The sequence below is a fragment of the Neurospora tetraspora genome (assembly GCF_033439725.1).
Source record: "Neurospora tetraspora strain CBS 560.94 chromosome Unknown B0H65scaffold_1, whole genome shotgun sequence".
Classification (NCBI taxonomy): Eukaryota; Fungi; Ascomycota; class Sordariomycetes; order Sordariales; family Sordariaceae; genus Neurospora; species Neurospora tetraspora.
In genome coordinates, this window is record NW_026944383.1 from 5,754,596 (window position 1) to 5,766,815 (window position 12,220).

The 12,220-nt window shown below is 36.4% G+C and overlaps 3 protein-coding genes across 3 annotated transcripts; 2 read left to right on the top strand and 1 right to left on the bottom strand.

Moving 5' to 3' along the window:
* Window positions 1-5,566: 5,566 nt before the first annotated feature.
* Window positions 5,567-6,328, top strand: B0H65DRAFT_414189 (uncharacterized protein; the record flags this gene model as incomplete). The annotated part of the gene is made up of 2 exons (XM_062823896.1): window positions 5,567-5,827; window positions 6,104-6,328. Coding segments are annotated over 2 exons (486 nt in total), but the record flags the coding sequence as incomplete, so codon positions are not given.
* A 309-nt stretch (window positions 6,329-6,637) lies between these two features.
* B0H65DRAFT_413825 (AMP-dependent synthetase/ligase) lies at window positions 6,638-7,306 on the top strand (the record flags this gene model as incomplete). The annotated part of the gene is made up of 1 exon (XM_062823871.1): window positions 6,638-7,306. One exon carries the CDS (start codon window positions 6,638-6,640, stop codon window positions 7,304-7,306), a length of 669 nt encoding a protein of 222 aa, XP_062686948.1.
* Window positions 7,307-9,655: 2,349 nt separating this feature from the next.
* Window positions 9,656-10,570, bottom strand: B0H65DRAFT_505454 (uncharacterized protein; the record flags this gene model as incomplete). The annotated part of the gene is made up of 4 exons (XM_062827994.1): window positions 9,656-9,722; window positions 9,799-10,228; window positions 10,304-10,454; window positions 10,502-10,570. The coding sequence occupies 4 exons, from the start codon at window positions 10,568-10,570 to the stop codon at window positions 9,656-9,658; spliced, it is 717 nt and encodes a 238-aa protein (XP_062686949.1).
* Window positions 10,571-12,220: the final 1,650 nt, after the last annotated feature.

Below are 12,220 nucleotides of genomic sequence, written 5' to 3' on the forward strand. Positions count from 1 at the left end.
AAATAATTTAATTTAATATTAAAAAGACTTTTTTATATTAGTAAACAACTTAAATAATTAACTTCTTAGTTATTTTAAATACTTTTAATTCTTTTATTTTATTTAAAAAACTTTATAAATTTCAAAATAAATTTATATAAAAATAAAAATAAAAAACTAATAACGTTATTATATTAAACAATTAATTCTTAATATAAGTAAAAAGTAATCAATTTTAACTCCTTAATAATTTGTTTTATATAAATTAGATTATTCAACGTTAAATTATCTATAAGTTTCTATTATAATAAATTAAAATCTATATCATAATTTTATTTAAAAAGAGAGGTAATTTATAATATATTTAATTTTATCGTTAGATTTTTACTATCTTTTCATTAATCTATCGCTTTATTCTATGAGTTTTTTATTTAATGTTTAAAAATTTCCATTTTATTGTAAATTATTATTATAAAACAAATTATTTTTAATTAATTAAGTAAATAAATAATAAAGAACATTTTCTTTTTTCTTATCTCAATATTTTGTATTAGGTTAATATATTTAATATAAGCTTTACTATTTAATTAAAACTATATTTAATTAAGGAATAATTTTAAATTATAAAGTTATTTATTTTAATTAGAACTTTTTCAAGTTATAAAATGAATTCCAAATAGGATTTTCATATACTTTCAAATTCTTATCCATTTTTATAAACTTAATCCATATATATTAAATCCTATTATTTTATTAGAATTATAATCGGCTTAGAACTAATTATAAATTAGCATTATATTAAATTTACATTATCGTTTTATTTTTCACTTATTTAAATGTGAATTAATTTAAAATTAATTAGAAATATTTTTATTAATTTCAATATATTAATTTTACTAAATCTTATATTAAATAGAACTTTTATTAGTGTAATAATAATAAATTATAAATTAATAGAAATTATATTTTTATTTTATATTTATTAAATAAATTCAAATATATAATTTGAGTTTTTATAGTTTTATTATATTATTTATTTCTTTAATTTTCAATATTTAATATATAATAAGAATTTAATTTTATATATAAATTTAATTAAATGAACGCTTAAAATATCAATTAATATTTTAACATATTAAAAACTCTGTTTTCAATTCTATTCAAATATTAATATTTAAAAAGAAAGAATAGAAAATGATTAAAAAATAAAAGAAATTTAATAAAAAACCGTTAAAATCTTTATAAAGTTTTAAATTAAATTTTACGTTAAATTCCCGAATTTACTCTTTAATTTATAATTTTCATATTGAATTCTAATATAATATAGGAATCTAATTAACTTAAAAACAACTTATATAAAACGAAAAGAAATAATTAATAAATTATTAACAAAATATTTACTAATCCTATTTCTCTATATATATTTTATATATTTTTATATATATTTCTAAATATTTTATATATATATATATATTACTACTATATAAACTTCATTAAACTTTTATTCTCCTAATTTTAAAAAAAAGAAAAAAATTTAGTTTAATTATTTATACCATTTGGAAAGATTATATAAATAAAACTTCATTTAATATTAACTTCAAATATATTTAAATTTGAAATATATTAATAGTATTCTTTTAACATAAGAAACTCTTACTACTTTATACTTTTATTATTATTTTTTTTAAAATCTTAACGAATTTAGGATTAGATATAGAGTTAATTCGGATTAGACTTATTTTTTTAATTTTATTCTTTTTATTTATTAGAATATTAAATAGCTCGGTACTAAATATAAATTAGTTCTAGACTAGATTTGTATTGTAATTTTTCTTCTTTTTTTTATTAAAATTTTAATTAGTCTAGCTTAAGGTTGGAATTATTTTACGGTTTAATTTCTTTTTAATTTAATAGAAAATCAATTAATCCCGAACTATATATAGATTAATTTTAGATTGGATTTATATTCTAATTTTATTCTTTCTATTTAATACAATACTAAGTATAGTCCGGTTTTAAATTGGATTTATTATATAATTTTAATATTTTTTATTAATTAGAATCCTAATTCTTTTCGCTTAGGGTTAAACCTATTTGATAGTTTAATTCTATTTATTTATTAAAATTTTAATTAATATAGGACTAACTATAAATTAATTTCGGACTATATTTATATTCTAATTCTTTTTCTTTTATTTATTATAACATTAATTATTTGATTTAAAATTAAACTCTCCTTATAATTTTATATTTTTTATTTACTAAAAAGCTAACTATTCCGACTTAAGATTATATTTATTTTAAAATTTATTCTTTTTATTTTTTAGAATCCTAACGAATCCGATATAAAAATAAACTAAATTTAAATTTATATTTATATTTAAACTTTATTCCTTTTATTTACTAAAATTTTAATTAATTTTATATTAAATATAGATTAATACCGGGCTAAACTTACCTTCTACTTTTATTTTTTTTATTTTTGTTAGAATTTTAACGACTTATACTTAAATTTAAAATTACCTTATAGTTTTATTCTTTTCACTTATTAAAATTTCAAGTAGTCCTAAATTAAATATAAAATGATATTGGGTTAAATTATTAATTTTAAATTGGGTATAGATTAATACCGGATTAAATTTACTTTCTAATTTCATTTTTTCTATTTACTAGAATCTTAACTACTCTTACTTAAAACTAACTTTATTTTATAGTTTTATTCTTTTTACTTACTAAAATCTTAAGTAAGTTTAGATTGGCTCTAGACTAAGTATAGACTAATACCGGAATGGATTTACCTTCTAATTTTATTCTTTCAAAATATTATCCCTCTCCTACTTATCATTAAATTTACTTAACGGTTTTTATTCCTTTCACTTACCAGAATCTCAATCAATCCTAAATTAAATATAAATTAATACCTGATTAGATTTACCTTCTGGGAATTAATTTTCAATTAATTATAAATTAATATTGTATTAAATATACATCGTTAATAATAAAGGGAGCAATACCCTTAGAACGCTAGGGCAAATTCTTATAGCGTTAATACGCGAGCGAAAGAATATAGCTGTTAATTATAATTCCAATTAATCTAAAATTAATATTAGACTATTAAATATTACTATTATAAAATTAAAGTAAAAATAAATTTAAAGAATTTTTGAGAATAGTTTGAAAAAAATCTAAGAAAGATATTATACGTACTAAAATCGAAATAAGGTTATTAAAGGAAAGAAAGAGGGGAAGGTTTAAAATTAGAAATGAAATTTGAGGAGGGATTTTATAGTAGAAAATTCTACCAAAAGCAATAAAGGCGCGCACGCTAATCATATAACTATTATATAATAATATATATAATATATAATTAAGGCGGTAAAACAAGGCAGACTTTAATAATACAGTATTAATAGTAATATTATACTTTATAAGAATAAAACAAAATTAAATTTTAAAATTAAAATTATCTTAAGACTATATAAATTCAATAATAAAACAATATAAATATTAATCTATTAAGAACATATTCGTATTAATAGTAAACTAATCTCGAATTAATACAAGTAAAGATAAATAATATATATTTAAGATTTCATAATAAAATAGACTATATAAAGATTAAGCTTTAAACGAACCCAAAGAAGTAAAATTTATTATTTAGTTTTTTTAATAAATATTATAATACTTTAATATTTATTAATATAAAGTAGTATTCTATAAGAATATATTATAAAATTATATAATACGTGTCAATTTAAATAAATAAGAAATACTTTTACATCTTTAATTATAAATTCTATTATATTTAATTATTATAATACTAAACGTTATATAAGTTCTACTACAATTAAACGAATTTTAAATTATTATAATTAATAATAAATAATAATATTATATAAAAAGGTAAGATATATACAATTTAAAACTTAAATAATCCTAAAGAATTTAAATTTATTATTTCATTTTATTTAATTTAATAGAATAAGATTAATAATAATTAACATAAATTATAAATCCAAGAAATTATTCTATAACGATTCATAAACTAAGTATATAATAAAAACAAGTTTTTAGATATATATATATAGAGAGAAAGTATTCCTATACTTCATTTTACATTCTACTAAATTATTACTATTAATATTTAAAAATATATACAATTTATATTAATATTAGATTAATCTTGTATTAGTATTATTTTCAAGGAATAATATATAAATTACATTAATTTCTAAAGTATAATGTAATAAATTTAAGATTAAAAAAAATATAATAAATGTAGATTAATTATTTATTTTCTATTTAATTCTTACACTTAAAGTTTCTTTTTAAATAAATATATATTTTAATACTTTCTATTAAACATTAATATATAATCTTAAATAAATATTTCCTCTTTTTATTATGTTCAACTATATATTTTATATAAGATTGAACAAGTATAAAATTGAAATTTATTTTACGAACGAATAAAACAGATTCTCAAATATATTATATATATTAAATCTATACTAATTTACAACAGATTTTAGACTAGGTTCGTATTAATATAATTATTAATAAATAATATATAACTTAAATTATTTTCTAAAATATAATAAATTTATTATAGTTATTTATTTTTAATAAAGTCTTACCTTTAAATTTTCTTTTTAAATAAGTATTATATATTAGTATTAGACTAGTCTCATATTAGTATATTTATATATAAATAATATATGAATTGAATTACTTTCTAAAATATAATATAAAGAATTTAAGACTTTAAAAAGTATAATTAATTTAAATTCATTATTTATTTTTATTTAATTCTTAAATTTAAAATCTTTTTTTAAATTAATATAAATATTAAGAACTAATTTACTATTTTAAATATATACTTCCTATTTTTAATATTTATAAATATATATTTTATATAATATTAAGCAAATATAAAATTCAATTTCATTCTACTAATTAATAAGATGTATTCTTAATTATATTACATAAATTAATTCCATACTTGCCTACAATTAATCCTAGACTAGTCTTCTCAATTAGGCAATATTTGGTTCAAACAAGCAAATTTAGGTAGGCTTCAAAATTGTTAATGGAGTACAATATGAATTCAAGTCTTAGCACACTCCTTTGTGCTCCGAATATAATCCGATATCTATCTTGGCATAGTCTTGGCGCTCCGATTAGGGGCCGAGGTCAGACCCATGGGTGAGCTGAGCTGGGTGCTCGCCACAACAACGCCCTTCTTTCCTGTCATCCCATTGGTCCCCGAGGCCAATATGGCGCCCACCCAAGACCACTACGCCGTACCTGAACGCCTTCGAGAACAGCTTACGCCTAGACTCATGGACTGTGCCTGGCGAGATGGACGTAGCAGCGAGGTGCGCAGAAATGGGACAGTGGTTCTGGTAAAGCAATCATCTTGGCTGCCCTGTATCACCATTTGTTCCTCATTCCAGACATGAAGGGACTTTGCGAGAAAATCACCTACACGTGTACCGTTCTTCAGATTCAAGTCGATCAGATCGCCAAACCACGGTGGAGTCGTCGTCTGTGTTCTTGTTGGTCTCCAGGTTCAACCCAGTACACCATGGGGTGTCTTCCCAACCGCCCTCAACCTTCAAGCGCTGCGGGATCAGGCCAAAGGATTCCCATCTCGGATATCGTCAGCTTCGCACTCGATAGGCAACATCTCTACGACCAGAACAAGCCGCTCTTCATTGATGCCGATGACCCCATCCTCTCGTTATCCGCCAGTCAAACGATAGCATTGGTGTCGAGACTGGTCGCGGGGTTGCGTGCGGCCGGACTCAAAAAGGGCGATGCTGTGTTATTGCATCTCGGAAACCATGTGAGTATCACTTGTGCGTTGTTCTTTCTGTCCTCCACTCTGCTCTGCATGCGAGCCAACGAAGATTGCAGCAATGGTCGCCGACGTCCCCCCTTTTTCCCTTCTCATCCGGGATCTACATAGACCCACATTGTCCCCATTGTCCGGGTCCCTGTCCCGTCCAAGAACGGCTTCCCTTCCCCAGCTTTGCTCCCCCTTTCCTCCGGACTGCGGACTACCGCTTTGAGAGAAAGAGTTTTTGCACTCGAATTTTGACTCACCAACAAAAAATCACAGTATCTCTACGCCTCCCTGTTCTTCGCCATCGTAGGCGCAGGTGGCATCTGTTGCGCCTCTAACCCGGCCCACCAGTTCCAAGATTTGAACCATGTCGCCCATCTTTCAGCCTCCAGATTCGTCATCACAACCCAGACCAAGACGGCCATCGTGCACGAGGTATACACGAAACAAGGCATCCCGCCCTACAATGTCTTTTTTGTGGAAGCTCTCGACCACCAGGTCCTCCAGCAAATACTCCGCAGCCCGAGTCGGGTGGAACAACCACTCGGAACCACCCTAGGCCATAATGCCCCAGGCAGGCCACTCACTGATCTCCTTCGCCATGGTCATTCCGACTGGATGATACTGAGCAGCGAATTGGCCATGAAGCAAACAATTGCTTGTTACTATTCCGCTCCTGGGCCTACCGGCATCCCCAGACTGGTCGCCGTTTCGCACCATGCCCTCGTGGCCCAACATATGGCGCTCCGCCCGGGGGATGAGCCCTACGGCGGGTCCGTGGTCCGGCTAACATGTCTCCCGCTCTACAATATGTTTGGCATCGTGTGGAACCTCTTTGCCGCCGTACGATATGGCCATCCCGTGTCCATCATGTCCAAATTCTATTACAAACCCTTTATCCACTACGTCGACAGGTATCGGGTATCTGAAACATATCTCACACCAGCGATCATCAAGGTCCTCACTAACCTCGACGACCCTGGCCTCCGAGACAGCTTGGTCACCCTCCGCTACATTGGCGTGGGTGGAGGGCCGATCGACTCGGCTGCCCTAGGGAAGCTGAAGGCCGTCCTCCACCCGGAAGCGACCGCATCTCAGATCTGGGGGATGACGGAGTTCGGGGTTGCTGCGCTCTTCCGCTGGGGCGAGCATGATGAGACAGGATCCATCGGCCGGCTACTTGAAGGGTACCAGATCCGCCTGGTTGCTCACAAGGGTCATGATAGCACGACAGAGGGTCGGCCCGGAGAGCTGCTTGTCCGATCGCCGAGTCTCATGAGCGGGTATATAAGCATGCTGCCCTCTGTCGGAGTCGATCAAGAGGGCTGGTTCCGAACCGGCACAATTGTTTCTGCCAAGAGTGGTAAGCTCTATGTCGCTGGTAAAACAATGGAGCCATCTGACACCCCAGCAAGCACACATTCCGGACAGTTCTCGCCTGCTCTTAGTTCACATTCCTTTTATCACGATACATGGTGAAGGGATATGAAGAGGACGTTTGATACGAATGAGGTTGGGACCCATGAGCAGTCGCCAAATGTTCAACGGCAAATACCGTCGCGTATACGGAGCCGCAAACATCCGGCGCTGCCCAACCTGCAGCTTATTCTACTATTCACCGCACACACCGCTTGATCGAGATAAACCTTTAAAAGGCATTCGGACCTGCATGTTTGCAGGTGCGAAGAGTCTTTCTCGCACTGGATTGCCTGCACCACCTCCTCCACGAATCGGAGCTTTCTTCTCGACGACATCCACAACGTTCGCCGATGATACAGAAATCTCTGCGATGCGTGGGTCTAAAGCGAACTGACGAGTAATCCGAACTTGCCAAGCTGGGCTGCGGGAGGAGTCTCAAACACGAGGTGTTTACTGACCCGCGATGGCCTGATATCATGGATAAGGTCCTAGAGTTGAAGAATGGTGGCAGCTTCCACAGTTAAAGAGCGAGCTATTGGTGCGCAATCCACTTATGGCTGATCACGTACACCACTTTACCGCATACACTCACAAGAGTGACAAATATCGCAAGAAAGGAACGTGGCTGGGGGAGTCCCAGTCTCGAAAGTATGGCTGGTTGCGGTTCGTAGTTCCATCAGATCTTTCGTTTAGATCTTTTCATGTAACGCTCTTTGTGCAACTTTCTGTTTGGCAATCATACTGTTCCTGAGTTCTGCTTTCCCGTGTGCCCAGAGGCGGCGTATATCGAGATGATATTCCTGCCCAACCTCGCTAGTAATCACCTCTGCATTGTATCGGACTTTGCCAAACACTCAGAGACTGAATGTCCTTCATTTCTCTTCAGGTCGGTCCCATACCGCCTCAGCAGCGTGTCAGTGCCCATAGCGCATAGTCCCAACCTGATTCACCCCATCCCTCATCCATGTCCTCAGATCGAATCATAGTCCAAGACTGTGCTTCTTGTCTTCTCAGCTCCTGTATTTTGATAGGACAGTGGTTACAACAGACAGGACAGCATGGAACAAGGGGAGGAAGGGCCCGAAGGTGCTCATTCCTCTTCACATACGTCGACCTTCTTCCGCATATTCACTCTGCTTCCTCTTTACCTCCCTGACCCTCCATCGGAACACTCGTTGGCTGCCTCTAGTAAGATACTTCGACAGAGTTGCTCACGATTTCCTCCACACATTTCTCCGTGGCATCAGCGAGCACGCTATAAACGAGCGGAATGCCGTTGTAACTTGTCATATACTCCCAACCGAACCATTACCAGCTTTGTCCTGGTGGTCACCTAAAATACTGGTACCCTATGTCTGCCATCCTCTCGTTCCTGGCTTCTAGGTCGCCAACCTTCTTCTGGAGATTGCTAATGTGAGCTAGAGTACCTCTAGCTTGAGGAACCTGGGCAAAAGCCATCTTTTCGGTAAAAGAGGTGCTTGTACATCTCGATTTAGGTCTTATCCTATCTTTAACTGGCCGACCTCATACCTAGTCTCCTGGTGGTCTAGATGAGATCTTTCCCAACCCAGCCGTCGCAAGAACACATTGAAAATACCCTAGATACCTCTATGGATTGGCGAAGGCATCGAAAGGTTTAACTTACAGATGCGGTTGCCAAGTCTACCTCATCCACCATCTCGGAAGCTGAAGGTGCGGCAGCGTGAGGTTCTGTTTGCTGCGTATCATCGGATAATTGCCCCGTTGGATGAGAGGTTTGCTTCACCTCGGCCAAGAGAGCTGGCTCTATCGGTGGCTGGCATATTCAATACCGGGATCAGCTTGTCCACCACGACATTAGGGCTTTGATGAGGGAACAAAACGCCTAGGGTGGATGTCAAAAGTGAAAACGCATGGGAAAGTTAACACAGGGGTTTGAGCTTGTCTGAATGGGAATACTGAGCATAATGCTCTTTACTATCCCTCGTTTTTGTCGAGCTGAACTGATTACCTTTGCCCAAATTATAGTCACGAAATCACTTGAAGGGTGGTGCGTGGAGCAAAAAAGTGTGGTGAGCTGAGTTCAGCTCTTGTTGTTTATCGTTTTTCCCCGACCTTATGGTATCAGCCTAGGAGCTCCTCTCTTGTTGCTTGCCTTTTGTGTCCCATTTGCCCGTTCTGGCCATTGACACTCTGACCGTTGACAGACCCGAGTTGACCAAAGCTATCATCCTCGTCGTCAAATTTTTCAGTAAGGCGAACCCCTTCCCTTCGAAACAGGACCCGAACTCCGAGCTAAAACGAACAAACAAAACCATTATCCCTTATCCGACTCTATCTCTGCCATTCCTGTTCCTTTCAAGTCGGTCCCATATTGCCCTTGACCGGCCTATTTCTTCACAAGCATGGCCAAGGCACTGATGCCCTCCTTCATCGTTTTGTTCTCGTCCTCGAGCTCAGCAACCTTCTTTTCGAGATTCTTCTCTTTTTGGGAAGCCTGAATAACCGAGTCGCGAGAAATATCAAGAGCAGCCATCGAATTGGTGAAATTGCTCCTCAGCATCCCCGTATACTCCCCGAGCTTGGCGAGGCCCTTCTCCAGCTCCGCGTTGTCCTTCTTCAACTCGGCGACCTCATCTTCAAGGCCCTTGATCTTTGCCTCCTTCCTCGTGATGTCCTTCTCAAGGTCCATCTTCTCGGCCAAAAGCACTTCGAACTTGTCATACTGTTTTACCTCATTCTTGATCAGGTTCTCCTTGAGGCACTTGACCTCCGCGTTCTCCTCCTTGAGGCGCTTGTTCTCAGCGCAAAGCTTTTCGATCTGGCTGCTGTAGTTCTGGCAGGCGCCCTTTAAGAAGGCTTCATGGGCGGCAGTATGCTCGCTCTGGAGCTTCTTCTTCTCGTCGGCATGCTCCTCCTCGAGCTTAGCGATCTTGGCCTTGAACCTGGCAATGATACTGCTGCCCTGCTCTGGGGTGAGGCCAACCTCAGGCTTGCCGTAGACTGGAAGCACAAAAGGTTAGAATCAGGAATCGACAAAAGCTCCTTGTTTTCACTTCATTTCCAGGTTGTACTCACTGTAGCGGCTCCACATCAACTCATCCGCAACGAGCGCCTTGAGCGCGTCGACTTGGTCGCGAGATATCTGCCCCTGGTAGAAGGCGCCGTACTCGTCGACGAACTTGGTGACGTACGGGCCTTCAACTTTGGTTTTGAACTCTTTTTCGAGCTCTTCTGTGGTGAGGTTGTGGTGAGGTTGGGGTGAAGCTTGATGACTTCGGAGAACAGGTAGCTGTGGTACGAGTGGTACACAGGCTTGGTCTTGTCGTCTTGGTTGCCAGACATCTTGAAGTTGAGGTAAGTGGCAGGGGAGAGTTCCTTGCAAAAGTGAGGGCGACAAGGATGAGGTTGAGCGGAGATTCGGATTTTGGCTTGGTTTGCTCAGTGTTGGTTTCGGCGGCAGGAGCGTCGGTGAGGTAAGTGCAAGGAGGAAGTTCTTGCGGGGTGTGAGAAGGAGTGAAGGAGGAAGGTAGAGGTAGAGTTGATCTTGCTGCTTTTGATTCCTGACTGCTTGGAGTTCTGGCAAGCGCAACTGAAAAAGTGCGAGTGCAAGTGGAAGTCGAAAGCTGTCGCAAGATTCAACAAGGAAGAGAAGGAGAAGGCGGAAAAGGCAGCGCGGGGTACTGCTGATTAGATGTGGAAGTCGTCTGAAGTCGACGCAAAATTTCAAACGGAGAAGGCAGAATAGGCACACGCGGGGCACAATACTATTGAGATATTGTGAGAGTCTTTCGGTCGTCCTGTGTCTGGTTCCAGCTGTTGACGACTGGCAGTGAGTATTGAAGACCGGACGGTGAATTATGAACTTGATATTGGAAGGAACGGAGAAGGCATACACGTTCATGGTCAGCTGGGGTTACGTATACCTCCTTGGAATCATTACCGGCCTGACGCTCCAAGTAGTAGGGCTTCCAGTCCTTTTGGGGAGTCAAGGAGTTATCAGGGCAGGTACGGAACTCAGGTATTGTTCAAAACCATTGAACATTAGCTTTGAATAAGGCAGGTCCATCCTCAGAGTTTTTACCCTCATCGTCACCTTCCAGGTCCGATGGGGTGGAGGCGCACTTGATAGGATGCAATGGGCTGGACAGCGGGGGTAGCGACGGCGGGCCTAGGGATTGGTAGAAAGTAGGCATTGATGGATCTTGTATGATGCTCGGTCGCAGTCTTGATCTTTGCGTGTGTGTTCTTCTTGGGCGCCATCGTGCTGCTATTGTTGCTGTCGCGGTTGCTACTACTGCTGTTGTAGTGGTTCTGTTCTTCGAATTAGCCCTGAACTCCTAGTATGGGATCCCAAGAACTTACCTCAGTTGAATCCGAATGCGATGAGAGATTTCAGCATACGGGACATGTCAAGCCATTGTGGACGAAAACCTACCTACCTTAACTTCTTCGTTTCAACCGAGTTAACTAATGGAATCCCAAATCCCTCCTCTCCTCAAAAGTCATCCCCTTCCACTCCTTCGCTCTCTCCGCCTCCTCATCCATTACCCTAGACATTCTGCTGGAAACTTCGATGTGGCAAACTCTCCTACGCTTTGTCGCATTCCGCTCCAAAAACATTCGCGACAACAAGACATTCCCTCCCGTAAAAGTTGAGGACTTTATAGTCTACCACCCATAGTACGAGCAATATTACTAAAAGCTCCGTTTGAACGATTACCTCGACCCTATCAAATAGACCGAGAGAATAGTAACCCGAAATACCATAGCGAACAAATCAACATTCGATGTCCACAGCCCCCAATACATCGATCGCACCCAGAACATGATTACCGAACTCTATGCTGTCATGGCAACATCTCTTGTGGGAATGGTCCTCCCGAGCTCCTACCCCTGTTCTGGACTCGAATTCCCGGAGGAGGAGATGGCATATAACTTGTTCCCAGGAAACGAGAGAGAGATAAACCTCTCCTTCAACATCTGGGCTTCCTC